Source organism: Camarhynchus parvulus, chromosome 18 (genome assembly GCF_901933205.1).
Source record: "Camarhynchus parvulus chromosome 18, STF_HiC, whole genome shotgun sequence".
NCBI lineage: Eukaryota > Metazoa > Chordata > Aves > Passeriformes > Thraupidae > Camarhynchus > Camarhynchus parvulus.
In genome coordinates this window covers 12,037,074-12,060,153 of record NC_044588.1, presented here as the reverse complement: position 1 = coordinate 12,060,153, position 23,080 = coordinate 12,037,074, and the positions used below count along the sequence as shown (strand labels likewise).

Sequence of the window (23,080 nt, the reverse complement as noted above, 5' to 3'; positions counted from 1 at the left end):
AAATAAACTAGAGATCAGAAAAAGGAAATGTTCATCTCATAACTTTGCAGTTATCAAAGGTACATGGAACAGTTGTATTCACAGTCCCAGAGACAGATATGATTTGGAGGGTTTTTGTTATAATTGAATGTCCTTCTAAGTGTGCTTCCATTATTATTGAATTGCTTTCACTCTTGAAACATGGCATGCTTTCTCTCTAGCTTTCTCACCCAGCTGAAGGTATTTAATGTGAAATTTTGTTTCTCTTTACCAAGGTATTAGCAGATGGCTATCTTATGATTGGGATTGATGGCTCAGAAGCAGCAGATGGGTCTGATTGGTTTTGTTACCATGCCACTTCCCCTTCTATTTTCCCTGTTGGTTTCTGTGAAATTAACATGATTGAACTAACTCCACCCAGAGGTACAGGTAGCATTCTGACACCTTTTATTGTTAATACTGCTCAGTGGTTCTGTATGTGCCATATGCTTTGTTTTTTAACTCAGCCTACAAAATTCAGGTCACTTCTTAGGACTTTCTCAAGTCTGAAACAAATACAACAGCTTTACTTCCAAGTAATCTAAACCAGAGGTCACCAACTTTTCATTTAGAAAAAGTTAGATTGATTATTGGCTGAAATAATTTGCATTTGCTGTCAGAAATTGAGGATTCCACTAAGTCAATGGAAAGTGTGGGAGTCCCTAAAAGGGCTCTTCAGAAAGTGTCACTGGTTAGGAGGTCCTGCCCACCAAAACAATTAACAAACACTGTAAAGAATCTCAGGCTAATTCACAACTACACAAGTCAAATTTTGGAAGGCTATACACAAACTTGAGCTTTAGGACTGTACAGTAAATAAACCCCTCTGTGAGGAAAAGCATTCTGTTCACAAGCACATGTGTCTACAGAAGACTTTGCCTCCCTTTTCCCATTTTTTGCATTGGTCTGGTACATTTTAAGAGGATCATAGCTGTATAACAGCTGACAGATTACAATGATTTTCCATGGCTTTTTCCCTCCATTCTCATTCTTGCAGACTTCTACTTGTATTTAATGAAATACTTTACTAGGTAATAACTACAGTGTAATGCAACATGAAGAAAATAATTTCATACCATTTTTGTCGTGGTACAGTGACAGCTCTGTCACCCTAGAGTGTGTGGAAAGTGCAGTTATACAGATTTAGGGGTTTTTTTTCAGTCAGTTCATTTAGTGAATTTATTTCCTAGAAATTCATGGGCACCAGCATCCCTCAAAAATCTGAGGTGCAGACTCTTGCAATAGAAGTTTTTATGAGAGAAAATGCTTGCTTATCAATAGGTATCAATCAATTTAGAAATACATATATGAAGCTGGTGAGACAGAATAGGAAAAAAACTTGCCTTTTGGTTTCACTCTTGAAACACTACTTTCAAAATGTGGATTTTGTTGTTAGCACATTTATGATACTTGTAGTGTTTCTTGTATCATGGCAAGCTAATTCTTTACCTCCATGTACATTTTCCCTTTTATTGCAGTTTTTCCTAAGTCCTGTGTCATCAGCGAGAGGTGATTATACATCACACATGCAATAATCTAAAAGTAATTTGGAAGAGAAGTTACTAGCAGTAAAATACAGAGCATAATGCACATTAGCAATTTTAATAGGACCAAAGTGATCAAAGCTCCTTAGCTCCAATGCGGGTACTTTGCTTTCCAAATTATGGACTGGAAAATGGACAGCTTCTTAATTCTGCCTGATCTGACAAGGCCCATGTGCACATTTCCTATGTGTGATGAACTTGAGTACAAATATATTGGTGTAGCAGAGGAGTGTTACATTGAGAAGAAAAACATTAATATGCAGAACTGATACAGTATTGCCATTATTAATTAACTCTCTAGCTGCATCTATTCATGGATAGATTCCATAGCCACTGTGAGCACTCTCATTCAAGTTGCATTTAGTATTGTGGATAACTTCAGTTGCTGTGAAATCATTGGATTTACAAAGCTTAATTCCTCCCAAACTTCTTCATCCCATGCTGAAATCAGTAGAAGGTGAAGATGCTTAGGCATTTTGAGGGATGGGATTGAATTTTGGGCTGTGGGTTCTGAGAGTGGCAGCCCTCTATCCCCACAGAGGTGAGACACAGACCTCTCCTGTAGCTCCCACACCATGCCCACTGCACTGCAGATTTTCAGAATATCCATCACTGCACACTGACGCGGAGAAATCCTCCAGGCTATTGTTCCTCCAGCTAGAGTTAGAGAATTATTAGTTTAAGCAGTTGTTAAAATGGCTCAAAGCAAAAGATATTCCTGTGTTTTATGCATATTCAGTAGCAGCTACATATCTTTTTGAGAGATTATTTTCTTCCCTTTATAATAGCTTTAAAAAATCCTCTAATTTTCCATATTACATATTACTGCTATTTTTACCCTTAGTAAACTTTTAAAGTATCCATGTTTATTCTTACCATTCTGTTCCTGACAACTTAAGTGTTTCAATAGTGCAGCTGTTTCCCCACAGGGAAGAAACTGGATGTTCTCAATTCCATGATCTGTTCTGGGTCATTTGTGTAGGGCATTTGTTGAGATAAGAATCTGCATGGACAAAAAACTTCCAGTTTAAGTGATTAATCTTAACTGAATGATATCTTTTACATTACCCAGTGCTTCATTCTTCTTTTTAGTTGCAAATGAGCAATGTCAAGGTGTCTTTTTGTCCCTTAGATCAAAGCTCAGAGGGTGGAGGTTTCTGCTACTGATGTTTGACTTTTGTTGTTTTTTTAGCTGTAGCACACTCCCAATGTGCTATTTTTGCTGTTGTTCTTACACATGAAGTTTGCAGTTGTTGTATGAAAATGTTGTTTAAAATTCACAGGTTATGCAAAACTCCCTTTTAAATGGTTTGACTACCTCAGGGAAACTGACTCAATAGCTGCACCAGTAAAGCTCTTCAATAAGGTAATGAAATTATACGTTTTTTTTGCTGGAATTAGTATTTTCCTTACATTTTTGCGTAGTGCATGGGATGGACCTATTTGTTCAATACAGCTTTGAAAAGCTAAAACTTTTAGAGATAAGAACCGTTTGAGTAAACAAGGTTGGTATCTCTGAAATGTTAAACAGATGCAGAGGTCCAGGAAACTTCATCAATGATACTTGGTTTTTTTCTGTATTAAGTGGATTGAAATCCCTGTTTCAGCACTGTGCTTAAACTATCTTGATGAACGGCTGTTTACTGATATTTGCTTTCTTTGCTTCCCCAGGAAGTTCCAAACCATGGGTTTCATGTTGGCATGAAACTGGAGGCAGTAGATCTGATGGAGCCTCGCCTGGTGTGTGTGGCCACAGTAACGCGCATTATTCACCGGCTTCTGAGGATACACTTTGATGGGTGGGAAGATGAATATGATCAGTGGGTGGATTGTGAGTCCCCAGATCTGTATCCTGTGGGATGGTGTCAGCTCACTGGATACCAGCTCCAGCCTCCAGCGCTGCAGTGTGAGTCCTGCTTTGTCAATAATGAAAATTAATTTAATGGGGACTCATTTTACTAACCTTTTCCAGTTAGATCCCCAGGCATAACAAAAATAAAAAAAACTCTTGCTAATGCCTGGAAGTTCTAATTGACAGTTCTAATCTTTCCCACTTTGATTTCCAAAGTACTTCTGAGTGTATTTTACTATTTTTCAACGCCAGGAGATGCTGACTTGATGCCGGGAAAAAGCCTCTTGTCAGTTCTGGAGGAGCTCGCTGAGAATTTATGTTGCTTTAAGACTGCCAGTGTATCTGTTTCACCTCCTAAATTGGTGGAACTGAGCCTGTGCAGAAGCTGTATGTAATTTGTTACATCACAGCTTGTCCTGTCAGATCAAGTGATAATGACTGATGATATGCATTTCAAAAACAGTTTTTTAATAAGAGGGTAATGGGCGAGTTCTTGTTAAGTAGTTTAATGCAAATTGATTTTCCACAGTAAATTTCTGTCTTTGTTCAGTCTACTAAGGAAAAATTCTTAAACTGTGTAACAGCTTTGACACATTTTAAAGTGGCGTTGTTTTTTTTTTAAATAAGCATAAATTTTGATTTCTTCATTTTTGCAGCATCAAGAGATAGCCAGTCAAGTTCATCCAAACAGAAGAAAAAAGCTAAATCACAACAGTACAAAGGACATAAGAAAAGTGGGTGACAAAATAGTGTTTGCACTTTACCTGATGCTTTAAAGTTTGTGGTCTCTACCTAAGTCCCTGTTCTATTTGGAAATTTTTGTGTTTTATGCACGTGTCTAAACAGGTGTTATGCTTAAAGGTGCAGTATGCCACAAAAAGAACTTTTTCACTGAGCATAATCATTTTTATAGCTCGTGATAGGGTAGATGTTGCTGCTAATAATAATAATAATCTATTTATTGTAGATGGACAATGGTTAAAATATTTTTGTGTTCTGACATAATTTCAGTTAAATAATATATTTGCTGTGTACTATATTGGTAGTTGTACTGCCTTGTACAAAATACTCAGGTATCAACACACTTTTCCCTCTGCTCTCTGCAACACAGGTGAAGGAATAAGAGCCAAGTCACTGGGATCAAAAAGAATGAGGTGTAGAAAATTTAAATTATCATCCAACTGGCTTCTCTTTGAAACAAAAAAACTACTTATTTGCCAGATTTTTTGGTTTAGGCATCTATGTAAATTAAGCTTTTGTATTATTACTTTCAGAAACAAACAACATTACTGTATGTGGCTGTTCTTGTCATAGTAAAACACAGTAATGACATTTTTAAGAATCTGCAGGGTTCGGGTACTTTCCACAGTAATTGGTTCCCTTGGAATCAAGTTGTCAAAATGTAAGATTAGCTTGCTTAATTTAGTCCTGTTTCCAAACTGTTTTGTTGTAGTATCAAACTAATGTGAGGAATTAAAACCTTGTCTTCCTGGTGAGTTTGTGAATGGATCTATTAAGGCCAATTGGAACCTTCTTCCCCAGTCACTGAGAATACAACCTATGCTATGTTGACCTTTGGGGATGAAAAGAAGTTGGCTGATGAGTGTCACAGATAGAACAGGTGTCTCGGAAGTTCTTAGAACTTCCTGTTAAGTGCCTCAAACATTGCACTGGTTTTCCTTTCTCATGTTGGAGGAAATAAACAGTAAAATCCAGATCCTTTTCGGAAACCAGTATTTTTAAAATAGAATTCAGGTACTGGAAAATTCCTTAGAGAATATCTGGGGAAAACTGTGAATGCTGTTGCTTTAAGCTAGGGAAATATGGCTTTATGGTTAATTACCTTTGTGTAAGACCTGGTTTTGGATAATTCTGCACTGTCTGTGCAGATTTTGTTCAGCAAGCTGTTCTAGACCATCATACTCCTTACCTTATCCCTTTCCTAATACCTGTACTACCTGTCTTACAGTAAGTGTGACCCAAACCTGGAAAATTAATCTATCTTACTTAGTGCCATAGGAAGCTTTAGTCTAGCTTTAGAAAATTTAGTCTAGGGAAGTTTGTTCTTCACTTCTGACTAACGTAAGGTAAATGTTGCCTGTGGAAGCAAAGAAAACTTCTGATTGTGTTCTGGACTGTTTGCTCAATACTAAGAAATCCTCTTAACACCAGAAGATGAGAGAATGACATCATGAACAGTTAGAGCTAGCTGCCTCCTATATGGGTTTTTCCTAGATAAGTTATGGCAACGGAAGTGCTGAGTCATTTGAAATAACACAAAAGATGTCTTCTGAAGCTTTTTCTTGTTCAGGACTTGTAAATAAAATAGAAAGTTATTTTGTAAATTATTTCAGTCACAAAACCATATAATGCAGCCAGATGATTAACAAAAAACTGTGTCTTAAATTTTGTTAGTTTTAGCAGAGCAGGGTTATTTCCACACATTTTTCTCATGTGCTCACAACACTGCCCAGGATGTCATGGATGTCATTGAGCCATTTTGCTGTATGTAACGATGCAGATTTCTCCTGCAGTGTCCCCTCCTTCCTGGGGGCACTGGGAGTGCACATGTTCACTGGGAAGCAGAACTGATTGCATCATAAACACTTCGGGAATGCATTTGGGGATACTTGAGAATCTCCCCCAATTCCCTTTCTGACACTGTTTCAGTGAGTATGGTTTTGTGCTGGATGCCTGCTGCTCAGAAGGCTGTGCAGGTGACTTCCTGAAAGGTAACATGCCAGGATGCTGGAACAATTAATTAATAATGAAGGGTGCGATATTTGCTGGTATTGTCTGCTTCCTCTTGGGTGTGTATATCAGAATAAGGTTACTGAAATGATAATCTGACCTCTAGATTTTCAAGGTTGGAATTCTGTAGACACCATTCTGCCTCATTAATCTCTCTATAAGGCTATCCTGAAGTTGTCTTATAAGAAGAATATTTAAGCAGGGTGGTATCTTTAGAATATGCATAATCAGTTACCTTTTCAGGGCTGTCTGACAGTGCTGATAAGACTGAAGCATCAGCAGCCACAGTTTTGATGTAGCTGAAAGCATTGATTTGTGCTACAGATCTTGTACCCTCAATACAGATCTTGTACCCTCAGAGAACATGCCTTGAGCACAGAATAGGAGCATCATAGTGATAAAGGAGAAACATGGTAATTTGTATGGGAAATATTTTAATAATATTTCATGAATGTAGTGTTTAATAATTTGAGGGCATTTTAGAAGTTTTTTTGCTACGCAGTAAAATAGTTATTTGTATTTATGGGTAAAATGGTAAATACCATTCTAAGGGAATTAAGAGCATGTACTTTTAGCAGTGGTAAACTTTGGAGAGGATTATTTCCCCAGAAGCATCCTTCTGTCTCTTAGGCACACACACTGAAACAACTGCAGCCTGAAACTGAGCCAGATATCTTGGGTGTCCAGGCAGAGGAATGTGTGTGACTGTGCAATGTAACTGCAGCAGAAGTAATTCACAGCATTTGTATTTCATTGATAGAGCATGAAATAAGTGGGTCACGGTATTAAGCAATGCCCTTGAAGTCCTACCCATAGCCTGTAGAATTCAGGGACTACAATGTCGCTGTTGAGAACAATATTCGCAGTAATAACTAAGTGGTGCCATTTTACAGGCCCTGGTTTTTGAGAATGGGTGAATATCAATCAGAGCCATTTCTCAGTGAACAGTCAGAGTGGCCTGATGCAGTTTAACTTGAGTATTTATTTTAGTTTGACTTGATGTTTAGAGAGGAAGGTACCTGTTGGAAAGAAACCTGTCAGTTTGTCCAGGCCACCCATGGCAGGTGAGGTATGGAGGAGCTTCTCTGGGGACGACGAGTTGAATCCTCCTCCATACCGAGCCCTTCCAGCACAGACAACCCCTTGAGGCCTTCCAGCCTACCAGGAATAGCCAGGAGTTCAATCCCAGCCTCCAAACAGGTAACTGGTCACACCAGTGTTTCACTGCAGAGTGGGAAGCTAAGGTCCAGAGTGTCATGTGCTGACTCATCCAATCTTTCTTTTTTTCCCTTTTTTTTTCCTTTGAATTTCAGTTGGTTTAATTTTTTCTGCTAGAGAGCTTTTCATTCTTGCTGATGCACCATGTTACTGAATTAATCATAGCAGAGGGTTGCAGCTGGTTTAGAATTTCAGAGAAAGAAGGTTGTGGTGTGGGTTACTGAGAATCCTGGAGGGGCTCTGCGAATTGTTAAGATACAAAAAATGCACTCTGTAAAACTGAATGGTAATGTGGATCTGGGAATATTGGATGTAAGTAGGTCATTATTGTGTATTATCCTTTGCAGAGAAAATAACCATATGCTGTAAATAAAGATTTTTGTCTTTGTATCAGAAAAAGGCAGTTATCTGGGAAAATATCTTTGGAATATGTTATTTGAAATTTTGTGGATTACTAAGAAAATATATTTGAAGCAGTGTAATTGTGCATCTGTATGAGTGAGCAGAGAAAAACTCTTAAAAATTAATTGGTAATAATGAAATAGATTAAAATTTTGAACTTCTTTAAGTATTGCTTACATAATGTAATCAATCTTCAATTATACAAATGCACTTCAAGCATCTGGTAGTTTTTCTCTTCTCTTTTCCTCATATCTCTGGCAATGTAGTGCAGCAAATTATTGCTAACAAATATATTGTAGCAATAGGAGCTGTCAGACAGACTGGATGATGGTCTCCCTGCAGGACAGTTGCCGGGTTGGTAGATTTAGCTTCAGATTTGCTTGATTACTCCCTTAATCTTGCCTTAGTCTGCACAGGCTGCCCTGTCAGCACTCTCTACTGACTGGAATACATCCAGAACAGTTTCTCTTGTTCATGTGTTATCCATTAACAGACTGGGAAAAAAGCAACCCAAATGCCACCTTTAGACCCTGAGGAAAACCTTACTCTCTTCTGCACACCTCTCAACACTTCTGAAGGAACTCTTTAGTTTCACTTCATGTTCCTGCTGGTGTGTACATGCCATGTTTAACAGAGCCTTTGATGCCAAAGAGAAGCCTTGCTTACAGGAGAGTGTTCTGGAGCATCTATTTCTGCCCAAATGTTCTTTTGTGCTAAATCTACATCTGCATTGCATTTCCTTAGTGCAAAGACATACACAGTCTGAATTTCTGTATCATTAGATCTCACAGCTCCTATGAAACACCTGTGTTCCTTGGTTTCTGGTACTCAGTGATCAGTTGAGGGGATGATTATGATTAATTGAGGGGAACTTTTCAACACTGAATTTTGGTAAGGCTGGACAAAATTAATTTTGTTTGTGGTGTGGTTAGCCTTGTCATTGTCCAAATATGGATATATATATATATATCTATATAGATAGATACAGATTGAAACCAGCAAGACCATACCTTTTCAGTCTCTGGGAAGGAGGCATCACCTTGATGGTTGATACCATCTAATCAATTAAAGCACATTTGAGATTGGCCAGAACTCATTAATTCTGTGCATATCCTCAGCATCATTCATTGCCTGATATTGCAGTAGCTGTAGGACATAGGCAGACACAGTGCAGGGGATGTTTTGCATGGCTTTGAATGGAATCAGTGGAAGATTAATAACAAAACAGCATCTGTTCTGAAACTTCTTGTCCATGGGAGATCTCAGTAAGGGTTCAAACCCAATTCTTTCCCCTTTTGTATCATCACGAGCACAGGAGAAAGGTTCAGCTCTTCACCTTGATTTGTATGATGTGGCTTTGCTCTCTAGCAAATGCCTGGTGCTTTGAGTACTTTGCATCTTTCAGTCTGAAATGATCTCTTGAGCACTGAAATTCACCTGTTGGACTGCTTCATTTTTAAAAAGAATGTACAGCCAGTCTTGCAGAAGAAGAGACTGTTCCCAGAGATTCACCCAACTGTGGAGCATATTGCTCTATTTGTATTCGTTTTGAGAGGTCTGAATGTCGTGGCATCAGACAGTGTGTCTCTGTGTCCTGGCAAATCACTGAGATGATGCAAAAAGGAAGTACCTTGCCCGATCTGCATTCCTTTCCCTTCAGTTGGATGACTTAAGTTAGTTTTCCTTTTTCTTCTTTCAAGCAATTTGGTGTGCAGCTGTAACTAAGCTTTTCTAATGGAAGATTGTAGTTAAAAGCTGTATAGTAAGAACAAATGAAGTAAGATATCATTAAATATCTAAGTGTTAGGACTTGGTTCAAATGAGCCAGAGGCAATACAAATCATGGCACCTGCTGTTACTTCTGTACCTGCAGGAGCTTCCTGCTCAGGGGAGGGAAGGGAAACAACATGCATGGTCGGTTGATTTGTATCCCTGACCTCTGTATAGCCTTTGCCTGAGGCATTGCAGCATAGTCAAGTAGCCAGTTGTGTGTCTTATCATTTAGACAGTACTTTGTTGCCCCCCAGAGATCAGGAATCTTGGACAGAGTCGGGCATAATGCAGGGAAAAGTATTTGGGAGAAAAAAATAAGGAAGGGATTGTGAGTTCTGTAGGTGGGAGGAGGATTCTATTAAAGAAAGATGGCGAGAGCTTGCATTACGCTGCAGCAGCTTTTGACATCTTCTACTATCTTAATTTTCAAATTTTATTTTTATTTAGCTCAAGAGCTTGTTTCAACATAGAATATTTATAAAAGAATAATCAAACAGCTTATAAATTACTGCAGGGCAGTCAGTAGCAGCAGGTTCTGGGTTGGGATGTTTTCCTTTCACTGCATATTTTTGCATTTCAAGACACATTGACAAGGTATATAAACTATATATTGAATAATTATAAACTTTGATGCTTTTCTCATTCATTTGGTCATAGAGAATAATTTATTTTTGTATAATTAACCCTTTAATGTGGCTACTGCATGTTTAATGAATGTTTACATGTTTTGTTTTCAGTGTTCTTTTCGTTGTGCTCATATTTTGATAATCATCTCTATTTGTTAGTGAAAGCAGAAAAGTACTTGTCACATTGCTATTCATAATATCTTTTTCTTAGTCTCATTTCTATTTAATTTTGAGGAAAGAAGGGAAGATTAAAAGTACGAAAATAGTTTTGTTTTAATGAAACTTACCTTCTGGTATCTTAAAATTTTATTGATGGATTGAGAAATCTTTTTTAATATGTTTTGTTGTCTCGCATAGACTGTTTGCAATAACCGTTTGCTAAGTAATTTGAATTGTACATTAACTGTTGGCCATTTCCAATCTCATTTTCGCTTGCATAATGACTAAATAGGAAGCAAAGTGGTTTAAAAGTTAAAGTGGTCTAAAATACTCAGTTCTTGAGAAAATCTGGTAGAGCATATATTATTTTAAGTAATTTTAAATCTCTTAGTATTAGAGTATAACTTATGGTTCCATCTGCACTCACAAAGTGTCTGTTCTCTGTGGGATCCTGAGCATTAAAGCATCACTAAAATGCACCATATAAGAAAATGGGGAATCTGGGATGCTCCCAATATCAATAATATTAAGTCAATTTAAGTTATATAGATGTTTAATGTGAATTTTTGATTTATAGTGACTTCATTACAGCTGAAGGAGGAGTTGCTGGATGGAGAGGAGTACAGCTTCCTGCAGGGAACGTCTGACCAGGAAAGCAACGGCTCCGCCAGCTATTACATCAAACAGGAACCCTGAGGCAGCTCCCAGGAGTGAGGGGCACAGCACTGGTGATAGGAAAAGAACCTTTCACCAAAACTGACTGATTCTGTTCCCACTTGGATGGTGCAGTTAAGGTGACTGTGCCTGGGGCGCTTTGCTAAATGTAGATGAATTAGACTCAGTTCAGAAATTTTTGGAAGGGCGTGGAAACTATTTTAGTGAAAAAGATTTTTCAATTTATTAAAAACAAAAACAAAGGACACTTTTGTGTTGTATTTGAAGCTTTTGAAAGAATTTTGTAATATTTTCAAGTTCAGATTTATTGTGCATTGTTGACAAGAACTGAAATTCTAGTTTTTTTGTAAGATTAAACTTTATTTAGCATGATTGTGGGAAACAGTTGGAGGAAGATATAGTTGCAAATACAAATGAACTGTCATAACAAATGAACCTTTTTGGTACAAGTTGGGAGACTGTTAGACTCTTGTGAACTGCACTGGTCATGTCTCTGTTTTTTTAATTGTGGAAATAAGGCTTTAAAGCCCGAATTTAAAGGCAAAAATTATATACGGAAGACAGTCCTGTAAAGCTCTACTCAGTGAGTAGCCCCAAGTGCAACGGAGCCATCGCCTGAGGAAGATTTTACATTTTCAAGGTGTTTTTATTTAGTTTAAAATACCCTTTTTTATATAAGGTTTTTGGTTTTTTTAACATTTTTTAGGGGCTGATTCAGTGCCCATTAATATCAGTAGCCTTGTCTCCACCGACTGCAGTGGGCATTGGATTGGATCTATAAAGCTCTTGTCTGTATATGAATGTCTGTAGTCTTGGCATGCTTCAGCAAATGTTTACAGAGCCCTATACCAAACTGGAACTTCAGAAAATTCTGTGATTGGAAGTTGTAGCTCTGAATTTTGACTGAAGAAGCAGCCTAGGTGGAGAGTCACTAAGGATTCCCTTGGTAGTGGGAAGGAACTTGTGAGTATTCTTGTGATTTTTTTCCCCCATTCAGAAAGCCCTAAATGTTTCTTTACCATCTTAAATATTTATCTGTGATCATTCAGATGATGTGCCACATGGTTTCAGGTGACCTGAAAGGAGCCCTACATTGTGGATTAAAAATTAGTTCAGTCCTGCATAACCTGCAATATTCATGTCTTGCTGCAATAGTGTAACACAGGAGTTGAGAACAGTATCAAAATCACATGGTTTTAGTCTATAGTTCAGCAACTGGATTTGCCTATTGCCTGGAATTCTTGTCTCATGTCAAGCATCCCATTGCACCCCAACTGGTCAACTTCCAGATTTTTACAAGGCAAAAGTCACATAAAAGGGTGAAAATTATGAGCATTTAAGCACAAAGTATTTTTGCAGGAGCTTTTAATAATTTGGATTTTATCCTTCCATATTTTAAACTTTTGTATATTTTTGTAAATGGAGTTGATGAGTGAGGTGGTTGATCAGCCCTACAGAGCTGTGACTGGAAGAATGTGCATCAAGAGCTTTAGCTTTCACCGGTAAGGTTCATTAACTAAACTCTCAGGAATTATAAGTTCTGTAAGTGCTTCTGGGTCTTCACAGGTCCCCTTCAGAGCAGTACAATGATCATCTGACTCTTGACCAGAAATTAAGGCTTAAAAAAAATTGATCAAAAATTATTAACATCTGTATCCTACAGCCCAATAAATGTTTTAAGGATATCAACCCACAGAGCCCCAGGAGAACATTTTTTTTTTGTATATTATTGTTTGAGCTTAAAAAAAAAAAGTGCATAGAAAGTTGAAAACCAGCAATTTGATTATTTTCTAACATACCGCTCCAACTTTGGGTACATAGTATTGGTGATATACACAGGTTTACCTCATTCTATGCAAGGGGGGTTAATTATGTAAAGTTTTGTATTTACTACAGGAAGTAAGGCATGTGCTGTATAGTGTAGGAATGTCTGGAATTCTTTCCTCCCTTACTGGTAAAATTTCTTAAATTACGACCTGTTTTCAACAACAGCTTCTATTTACAGAATCGGTCAATCTGATTACAAGAATCTATAACTTCAGGTGGTAAAGGCATTTTAGCACTCTAAAATAGCCATTAAAAGGACTTTGTTGGACCTGGTAGTCTTAAAATAGGTTATCTCAGATTCTGACCCACCCATGATGTTTATTTTGAACATCAAAATAGACAACAGCCTAGATTGGAGAACTAGGATTAGAGACCATTGTAGTGACAGTTTGAGCCTTGCTTGTTTTCCTGTGTTCTCAATTTAATCTGCTGTAAAATCCAGCTCTGCAAGCATTGATTTCATTTGGTAAGTATAGCACTATTGATTTTTTTTTTTTAATGCAACAACTTGCAGGTTGTCCCATCAGCTGGAACAAGGTTCTCACAGTCTTGCTTTCTTCTCTCATCAACAGCTTCTGACTTCAGTAGAAAAACTGTTGCATTAATTAGTGTGTCATAATGTAGAGAGAGGGTTGGGCTAGTTAATGAGTGAGGTGCATTGCCCGGTCACTAAACTGAGTATTGCCCTGGCTCATCTCTGATTTCAGAGTCAGTCTTCAAATGTCAAGAGGGAAAATTAGTGCTTAACACACTTCCTGTGTTGGGAGAATTATAAGAATCTGTCCTAAAGTCTGTCAGTCTTTATAATATTCTGTTATTCATCAAACACTAAAGTCTGTGAGGTGATCTGTGTTCTCAGGTACCTGTGTGACTTCAGCAGTTGGTGAAATGCCTTTTGTGTCTCTGGGTTCATAATATGCCTCAGTTGTGTAATTGTCAAGTACAGTGATATCTGTGCTAAGCAAACCACGGAAGGAGCTGCTGGAAGTCACTTGCTGAGGAGCAGCTCAGGGAAAACCTGAGCAAGGTGCTACCAGGGATGTGGTCCCCAGAGAACCTGAGGGGTGTCCCTGTGGCAGCTCCCTGGCTTTGCAAAGCATTCCTGTGGCTCTGGGATGTTTCTCATGGCTTTCAAGCTGTGGTACCTGCCAGAGGGAGCAGCAAATGCTGGACACCTAAAACCTTCAATGGGGTTGGACTAATGCTGGCATTTGGCACAGCAGGTTTTTCTGACCGTGAGGCAGCCCAAGCCCTGTCCCTGACTTGGCTGCTGTCCTTCTTGTTCCAGATCTCTCTGCTGATCTTTGATTATTACATTATTTTCAGTAGAACTCTCTAACCTGTTCCTTGCTGCATCTGAGGAAAGCTACAGCAGTTGCTGATTTCTTGTTCTATGGATGCTAACACGGGTTTCAGTGTTTGTTTTGGGTTTTTTATTGTTGTTTTCTGTGATGTGAATACCCTCCCTCAATCTTTGTATGATGGTGCTAATACATTTGGTAACAATCCTTTATTGGGAAGGGATTTTTAAAAACTGTGATTTCAGCTGAATTTTTCTTCCTTTTGATTTTTTTTCATATTTAAAATGAAAAGCCACAGCCATTTATACAAAAAAGTCAACAGCTTTGGCCCCTGGGAAAATGTTGGGGCAAGAATCAAGAATAAACAAATGGATTTTTACATAATTTCTGTATGTATTTGATATATAGATCAATATCTGTACAAATTTAATCTTTTATTTTCTTGGTAATTTGTGTGGTCAGTGAGGGAGTATTTAAAGCTTTCTCATGCAATGTACATAACTCAGTGAAAAAATGCTTTTGGAAAAATTAATGTTACTTTCATTTTTACAAGACTGCCGATTTTCAGCATGGATGTGAAAAGCATTAAAATCATAACTTTGTGTACAAGATGAAAATAATTCACTAAATTTGCCTTTTTTACACAAAATAAAACTGATTAAAAGTCTTTTTCTGAATAGTGATTGTTTTGCTTACACTCTTAACCTTATTAAAAATACCCACAATCTGTAATAATAGGAGTATTTTAAGTATGCTGGTGTGATGACAAATCGTGTGGGGCCCTGAGCACAAGGTAAGGGGTTTGATAAGAGAAGGTGAATTCAATAAGCATTTCAGAGAGCAAGCTTTGCACTCAGTCTCATTTCATTTAGTATTAATATTTGTGTAAGGAGGAAAATTTTGTGGTATCCCTTTTTTCCTCTAGCTGTGTTGGAAGTAGCTCCAGCATCACTTCAGTTCTCCCTCTGCAAATTTGCTGCTGCTTGAGTCCAACAGCTGTGCCAGGGTCACATGTCAGTGGCTCCTGAATGATTAAAATGACTTTTATGAGTATTTGAACAGGGGGTCTGTTGTAAGTGAATGCACCACAAGGAATTAGTTCACACCCATTTATTTGACAGTTACTTTAAGCACTAAGATAACTGTGGTTGCTCCCAGGGCAGCAGCTGGAATGAGATGAGGTGTTGGAAGGCACAAATCACTGTGGGAACCCGTCACTCATAGATCCAGTCGTGTGCACAGGGCTTGAAGTCGATGAGCTCTGCGGGTTTGAACCACAGGTTGATCTCCTTCTGTGCACTCTCCACAGAGTCACTGCCATGGATGATGTTCCTGTGGAAGGAGACAAACATTGATCCCTATAACAATACACCTCCAGCAGCCTTGTTCTCAGTTTGCAAAAATGTGGACGAAGCATCTAGAGTGGGGAGACTACTGCTATTTCAGGTAGAGTGTATCAACACCCCACCCCTCCAAGAGCTAATTATGCCTGTTAGGGTCACTCTAGAGCTACTGTTCTGCAACAGCCCCTGCCTGAGCTTACATGCTGCTTTGGGGAGGAGCTGGACTGCAAACAAAGTCAGCTTTGTATCACTTTCCTAAGTAGCAGGTATGCAATGTGACCTGCAAATAAAATACAATCAGACTAAGGTCTCTACCACCAATTTTGGCTTTCCAAAATAAAAGACTGCCAACAGTTTTTGTGTTGGCAGATAAACAGCGAGTAGGAGTTGAGTTTTTATTATCAATTAATAGACTGAGTACAAACCTTCCCACTTGAATGCAGAAATCACCACGGATGGTGCCAGGCTTGGAGTCTGCAGGGTTGGTTTCCCCCAGCATTACTCTCCCAGTTTTAACCACATTGAGTCCTTCCCATACCTTAAGATAAAAAACAAAAATTCTGTTAAGCCATGCTTATGCAAAATACTGACAATTCAGCTTTGCTCCACCATATGCTGCAAAGAAACAAAGGTTCTACCATTAAAGATATTAACCTTGCCTAGATTATCTCTTGGGTTTGTAAAGGTGACAAGGGAAAAAAACATGAACTGGAAGTAATTGTAAAAAGGACTATCAACATTGTTACTGCAGTGAAGGATATACTTTACCAAGCCTCAGAGTTAATGTACAAAGCGCACTCCCAACCCTTTGTGTTGTGGTGGAACAGGGACACCCTGCTGAGTGTTCTCTCCTACATCATTATCACACCAGGAGATGCTACCAGAGCAAGTACCTTGTTTTGGGGGGAATGTAAAAATTAATGACACAGAAGTTTTTTTGGTGCAGAAGATTTGCTTTCAGGAATTTTGCTTTATACATTTATACATTGGGCATTTTAATACCCATTTTATATATGCATTTTTTTTATATAGTTCACTTATTATATAGTAATTTCACTGTCTTAATTTTTTCTTTTGCCACTATCAGAACAAGGTAGTTTAAAAAATGTTTCTGCAGCACTATTTCTGAATATTCTTAATAATTTATAGAGCAAGAAAAATATATTCAAGAAAGTAATCTTAAACTAAAATGAAGTCACTTACCATGGCCACAACAGGTCCAGAGTTCATGTATTTAACCAAACCAGGAAAGAAGGGGCGGTCTTTCAGGTCAATGTAATGTTGTTTGAGAAGGTCTTCAGAGGCCTTTAAAAGGACAGATTTAACTTTAAATATAATTTTCTGAGTGTCATTGAACAAAACGTGTTACAGGTGTAAGACTATGGCGTTAGTGGTTAGATTCACAATTAATGTTACCAACAATGTTGCAGTGCTATTGTGTGTATCAGTGGGAGCTCCTGCTGTAATATTAAAGGAGTTCTTTGTGGCTGTGCTGGGAATTGTCAATGATTTCTTTGCACGGCAGTGAGCCTCTGCAATAAGCAGAGTACAGGGAGTACGGGGTCCCGGGGTGATGTTACCCAACACAACCTTTCAGCCTAGGCCATTCCAGCTCTCAGTGGAGCTGCATTATACCTCTGAAGCAAAATTCGCTCGTTTTGGAAAGGGTAGGAGCCGTGTGCCGGGGAGGAAGAAGGGCCTGACACGCGCTCCAGCACATCCGCCATCTGATCCCAGTTCTGCCGCAGGAGAAGCCGCAAGGGGAGATTCTCGGTGTGGGTGTGATGAGCCCTTCTCGGGCAGGGCACGGACAGGGCTGGGGGCAAGACGTGGGCACTCACGTGTACGAACTTCATGGCTACGAGCCGGAACCCTTTCTGCTCGAACCGCTTGATAATCTCCCCGACCAGCCCGCGCTGGACGCCGTCGGGCTTGATGGCGATGAAGGTGCGCTCGCCGTTCCCCGCCATGGCGCTGCGGGCGGGAGCGCGGCGTGAGGAGACGCGCGGCCTCAAGGTCGGCGACGGCCATGGCGGTACCGCCCTGCCACGCGGCACCGCCACGGAATGTACCCCCGGCCCCACCGAGCCCGGCGCGGCCCCGCCGAACCCCGCCGGGCCCCTCCGCCTGCACCTCCCATGCCCCTGGAGCGCGGGGCCCGACCCGGCCCGGACTCACCTATCCGGAGCTGCCGCCGCCGCTACTCTCCGCACTGCCGCCGCCGGAGGAAGAGGCGCAGGAGGAGGCGTGCACGCCGCAGATCCCCCACCCCGCGCAGAGGAGGAGCCGCCTAGGCGGCGGCGCTTCGGGGGCGAGATCGCCAGCGCCAAGCGGAACCGGGCCGGGCCGGGATGAAGTGGGACTAGACCGGAGAGCGGCCGCTTCCGGGCCCAGGGGCCGAGGGATGGCTCTTGGCCAGGCCAGGCCTGGCCGCACCTGTCGCCTCCGCCGCCTCGAGGGTCATTTACAGACGCAGCAACTGTGGCTTAAGCCTTTAAGGCACTGAAACGACGGCGGATGTTTAACACAACTAAATAAATTTTTACTAATTTTTTGCTGGGTTGGCTGCTTTCAGGTATCCCCGCGGCCTGAGGGCTGGTCCTGCCAACCAGGCTGCACTGCACAGCACGGCTACAGTTCTTCAAAAGCATATTTATCACAGAAGAGTGATGTGGAACCCATAACACAGGAACATTATTGATAATTTCATTGGGAAGATGAAGCTGCCAAGTGTCAAAACCTCACAGTCCCTGAACCCGTGTCACAAAATGAAGAAGGGAGTGTGTTGTTACTTTTTATGATGTTTACTGCTTGGCCCTTTCCAAGCTAATAAGCACCTTTGCCTGAGCAAGTTATAATCGCACACCATCACTGCAGCTGGGATATCAGTGAAATAACCTCTGCAGTCCTTGCACTGTCTCTTATTGAGGGGCCAGTTAGTGTCTTCACAGGGTCAGTTAGTGGTTTCACACTGGACCTGCTCAGGCACTTCAGCCACGCAGGATTGCTGGCTTCCACCTCTTCCCAGTCACCTCATATTAGAAACACTAATCAGCAGTTTCCTGACAACCCAAACACCTCCAGATAAAGCACAATTCTCTATTTTGTAGACTTGAGATGTCTCAAGTAACCTTTCAAGCAAAGATTAAACTGGAGACCACTCATCTCATGCTCAGGTTTGTCACATATTCCCTTTCCTCCAACTTCTTTTAACCGAATGATTTATCTTCTATAACACTGAATAGTTTCAGAAGAGGGGCTAACAGCCTCACCTACAGCTTCATAGTTAGAGAATTTGTTTCACTTCCTTATACTCATTAATTAAAGATCTTAAAAATATTTAAGATTTCATTTTATTTCACTTAAGAAACAGCAAATATTGTTTTATTTTGTGCCATCTCTTTTTAGGAGCTCGATATCACCATAAGGTATCATAAGCCTTCCATTCAACATTCACTGCATAGTTCGGTATTCAGATACAAGAACTCACTCTGGGGGGAAAAATAGTGGAGCTTGAGCAACTGATTCCATGAAACTCTTGCTCTTAGTGAATAAAATGTTGCAGAGAAATAAATACATAATATCAATCCCAACTTCCTCATCCAGTACAACTTTTGCTGTTGAAACTGAAACACCTTCTGCATTATTATGACTCTACTTCTTAACATCATTAAATAAATACAAAACGATAGTGATAAAGTCGCTTCTAAAACAACTTATCCAAGGACCATTTGCTTTGAAGCTTCAGCTACTGAGGAAACTACACTAATGAGAACACAGCTAAATTACCAGCTGTTCAGCCGGCAAAGCAAACACCACTTACTGCTCTGTGCAATGTCAGAGAGCTGCTGCACTGAAGTGGCTAAAGGTAGAATCTCCCTCATCCATCCTCACATTAATCTTCTTTTCACATAAAAGGACATTTCATCAAGCCTGGCTGGTTAATCAGTCCTTAAAATACTACACAAATCCCATGTGGAAGGAGAAAAGAGTGAGTTGAAACAGTGTCAGTGTGGAGGCCAGTTGTCATTTTAGCCAGAGTTGAGCTCTTTATGGGCACAGCATGTTCTGGGGAGATAAATGAGCTTTTTTTCTGCAGCCATTTTAGGAATGGAGACACACTTGACTTATTATTTAAGTAAATCCTCAGCATTTGGGCATATTATCAATGCATTTACACACCATCAGTTGTCCTGTAATGTTTTAGCAAAGTTAACCTCTGACTCTGAGCCATTTGCATATTTATTTACCAAATAAATTTTTACCCATTTTTTTAGTGTTTACCAAAGTACCCTCTATGACTATAAAATGCTTCAGAAAAATATATGTTATCTATTCTGTGTTTTCATCTCATATCTCTCAGTCCCAGAAGCAGCTTTTAAAATGTGCAATTCCATCTATAACTTGACAACTTTTAAATCAAAGGAGCAGCAAGCACTGACCCTGACATCCACAACAGAGCAATTTCACTGTTTTCTGAGGTTTCTACCAGGGAATGCTTTGGAATAGCTAGAGGCTAGCAGCTGCTCATGGACATGGGAACATCAGAAGATCCAGGCTGGGTGTTAATCATAGATCCACTCATGAGCACAGCTTCTGTAGTCAACCAATTCTTCAGGAGTGAACCATAAATTGATCTCTGTCTCAGCACTTTCCACAGAATCACTGCCATGAATGATGTTCCTAGGAAAAGAAAAGGTGAATAAAAGAGAAAAGGAATTCTTAAAGTAAAGTAAGCTTCTTGTTTTGAAGTGATTCCCACTATGGACAGAAGCTTTGAGTAACAGTAAAGTAGGAAAAGACACAGCATAGGCAGTGCCTGCTTTGCTCCTCATTTTTGTCAATGGGGACAACCATGACTTGATCCCTATCCTTAGATACTAATATGTCATGGGCACAGGGAATGGCAGCTCCATGTGTAAAACAGAGAAGGATAGAGCACAGTTCCTGTAGATATCATGATATAACACTTGGCATTTAGTGCTTTTGGGTGATACCAAATGTTTTAAAATTTACTTTCCAACTTGGACACAGAAGTCCCCACGAATAGTGCCAGGCTTGGAATCGAATGGATTGGTTTCCCCCAGCATCATTCTTCCAGTCTTAATCACATTAAGACCTTCCCACACCTTAAAGAAAAAAAAAATCCTTTCAGATTATTAAATTTTAGCAGCAGATAAATTATACCATCCACAAGAACACAGGGCTGTCCATCATGGCACAAATCACCATCTGAATATTTGTCACAGTGAGACAAATTTATTTCCAATTCTTCTGTCAGATTCTTGAAGCATCTGCTCACATGGTCCCCTTCTGCACAATCCCTCTCCTCACAAAGGGTGGGGAGAGAACCATTTTCCATCTCAGTATGTCAAACAGTCTCACAGAGATGTTTGCTCATGGGAGACCTAGGCCTCAACTATTTTACAAATACATTATCAAGGAGAAAAAGAGAGCTAAAGTTAAAAAGTTCCACCATCCTTTTTCAGCTTGCTTACTACATGGCATTTCAGAGTGAGGCTTTTGTGCAGGTTTACTGTTTCTCAAGGTCCTGGTTGTGTGATTGCTTTTTGCCCCTGCCCTCTTCCTCAAAAAACTGACTCAAAGGAGAGAAAGATTACAAGAAAAGATTAAAGAAAAATAGTTAACAGCACATCTTCCTAATCACAGTATTTGAATCCAGATTTTAAAATCCTTTAAAAAATAAACTGGAATTCAACAGATGACACAATCTCATTGCAGGGAAGACAATCAAGTGGTGTGGTTTTCCTTGACAGAAACTCACCATGGCTACAACAGGTCCCGAGTGCATGTACTGCACCAGGCCATCATAGAATGGCCGGTCCTTGAGGTCAATGTAGTGTTCCCTCAGAAGATCCTCAGAGGCCTGGGTTAAAAACCAGACAGACAGAGAAAAAAGCTTACAATAAGAGCTTAAGAGCATAGTGAAATCACAGAGAAAAACCACAGAGCATTGGTAATCCTGAAACTTGCACGCACTTTAAAAGTCAGTATTTCTAGCACCTTCCTAGGAGTACTTTTGGTCTATATGAATTTGAACTGTTTGCTTTAACCACAACTAAACTTAGAAAAGTTTTTGTTGTCCATGCGGGCAGTTTATATGACCTGGGATTTGTAAAAGATACTCAAAGATATTTATTTATTTGGCATAGGAGGCACCTGAAAGAATATTCTCTTCAGACTAAGGGCATCAGGTTACTAAAATTAGTGTGCTTAGCATGTCTAAAGCATTTAGCCAGAGCTGGGAATTGGAACTTCTCCAAAAACATCCCAAGTACAACTTCTCAAAATTTCAGTGTTAAATGTTACAGAGGCCACATTTGTTGTTACAATATGCTGCTGTACTTGAAGGCTACAACTGATATTAAAAAGTAGACACAGCAATTGAGGAGAGCTTACATGTATTAATTTCATGGCTACCAGTTTGAATCCTTTCTTCTCAAAGCGTTTGATGATCTCCCCCACCAGCCCCCTCTGGACCCCGTCAGGCTTGATGGCAATGAAGCTGCGCTCCTCAATGGCAGCCATGATCCTGAGGAGGGAGGGAATAAAATTTGTTATTCCAGGACTGTGAGATCCCAGTCCATCCCAGCCCTGTCTGCTATAAGTGTAATTAGATTTGCTGCATCTGAGGGTCAGTAATGCATGGTCTCCAATGTTTGGACAAACCAGTGACAGCACACAGGTTTTCCCAAGTGCTGCAGGAGTGAGTTTGAAGCAGTGGAAGGGTGCCAAGTGTAGGAACAATCAGCGAATACTGAAATCAGAAAAACTGAACGGAAAGGAAGGCAATGATCACCACAGATCCATCTTCCAGTGCCGTGCAATAAATTAATAAATTAGTACATGCACAGAGTTTTCACCTGGAAACCAACAGGACCAGAGGGGCTCTGAGCCCCATGCTGGAGCACACATGAGTGGGCAGGTGAGGGATGCAGGGGCTGCGGGGAGGCTCCGTGGGGGGGGGGGTGCGGTGACACTGCCCGGGGACGGAGGGACTATTCCCGCTGTCCCGCAACCCGGCTTACCCGCTGGTGGCCCAGTGGCTCTGGCAAACCTTGAAGTCTTGTCCCTCGCTGGTGGCCCGGTGGCTGCGGCAAACAGTGTCCCCCACTGATGACCTCGGTGAGTGTCGGAGCCCGAATACTCCACTGTTCCCTGGGTGTCTCCCACAGCCCGTGTCCCCCGCTGTTTCCCCGGTGGCTCTGGCAGCCCGTGTCCCGCGCCGGTGTCTCTGTCAAGGCGTGTCACCGCGGGTTCTCACCCGGTTTAGCCGTGCCCCACCCCCTCGCCCCCGCACAGCGGTTGCCATGGCGACAGGGCGGCCTCCCGCCCGTACAGAGCGCCGTTACCGCCCCCAGCCCCGTCCCGGAGTGGGGGAATTCGGGATCGATCCTTGTCCCCGATCCCCCGCCCGGGTAACACCCACTTAATGCCTCTTCCCTCCGAGCAGGAGTGCCGGGCTCAGCCCTTCCAGCATTTCAGTCTTGCCTGCTGGATCCCGGTTTTTATTTAACAAAAGGCACATAACGTTATTTTAATAAAAATCTCGTTATCGTAGTGTTCTGCT

General features: G+C 40.6%; 3 protein-coding genes across 7 annotated transcripts in view; 1 reads left to right on the top strand and 2 right to left on the bottom strand.

The window, feature by feature from the left end:
- MBTD1 (mbt domain containing 1) overlaps positions 1 to 14,813 on the top strand; it is a 35,319-nt gene extending 20,506 nt beyond the window's left edge. For all 5 annotated transcript variants that reach the window (XM_030961817.1, XM_030961816.1, XM_030961815.1 and 2 more), the window contains 5 exons: positions 255 to 402; positions 2,846 to 2,928; positions 3,234 to 3,468; positions 4,071 to 4,148; positions 10,921 to 14,813. In XM_030961817.1, coding sequence (XP_030817677.1) covers positions 255 to 402; positions 2,846 to 2,928; positions 3,234 to 3,468; positions 4,071 to 4,148; positions 10,921 to 11,039 — 663 coding nt within the window. In that variant the 3' untranslated portion in view covers positions 11,040 to 14,813. The remainder of the gene's footprint in view (positions 1 to 254; positions 403 to 2,845; positions 2,929 to 3,233; positions 3,469 to 4,070; positions 4,149 to 10,920) is intronic.
- Positions 14,814 to 15,241: 428 nt separating this feature from the next.
- LOC115911109 (nucleoside diphosphate kinase) lies at positions 15,242 to 17,828 on the bottom strand. Its single transcript, XM_030961821.1, has 5 exons — positions 17,668 to 17,828; positions 17,331 to 17,463; positions 16,693 to 16,794; positions 15,915 to 16,027; positions 15,242 to 15,478 (listed from the first exon to the last, which is right to left on the bottom strand). Exons 2-5 carry the CDS (start codon positions 17,457 to 17,459, stop codon positions 15,361 to 15,363), a joined length of 462 nt encoding a protein of 153 aa, XP_030817681.1. The 5' UTR covers positions 17,460 to 17,463; positions 17,668 to 17,828; the 3' UTR covers positions 15,242 to 15,360.
- Positions 17,829 to 18,886: 1,058 nt separating this feature from the next.
- LOC115911108 (nucleoside diphosphate kinase-like) lies at positions 18,887 to 22,768 on the bottom strand. Its single transcript, XM_030961819.1, has 5 exons — positions 22,539 to 22,768; positions 21,910 to 22,042; positions 21,275 to 21,376; positions 20,506 to 20,618; positions 18,887 to 20,172 (listed from the first exon to the last, which is right to left on the bottom strand). Exons 2-5 carry the CDS (start codon positions 22,036 to 22,038, stop codon positions 20,055 to 20,057), a joined length of 462 nt encoding a protein of 153 aa, XP_030817679.1. The 5' UTR covers positions 22,039 to 22,042; positions 22,539 to 22,768; the 3' UTR covers positions 18,887 to 20,054.
- Positions 22,769 to 23,080: the final 312 nt, after the last annotated feature.

Coding starts and splice junctions, on each gene's coding strand:
- LOC115911109 (XM_030961821.1), bottom strand. CDS start 17,459: ATGGCGGGGAACGGCGAGCGCACCTTCATCGCCATCAAGCCCGACGGC. Junction 16,795..17,330: donor TAGCCATGAAGTTCGTACAC/GTGAGTGCCCAC, acceptor GTCCTTTTAAAG/GCCTCTGAAGACCTTCTCAA. Junction 15,479..15,914: donor TTCTGCATTCAAGTGGGAAG/GTTTGTACTCAG, acceptor CTCCTTCCACAG/GAACATCATCCATGGCAGTG.
- LOC115911108 (XM_030961819.1), bottom strand. CDS start 22,038: ATGGCTGCCATTGAGGAGCGCAGCTTCATTGCCATCAAGCCTGACGGG. Junction 21,377..21,909: donor TAGCCATGAAATTAATACAT/GTAAGCTCTCCT, acceptor TTTTTAACCCAG/GCCTCTGAGGATCTTCTGAG. Junction 20,173..20,505: donor TTCTGTGTCCAAGTTGGAAA/GTAAATTTTAAA, acceptor TTCTTTTCCTAG/GAACATCATTCATGGCAGTG.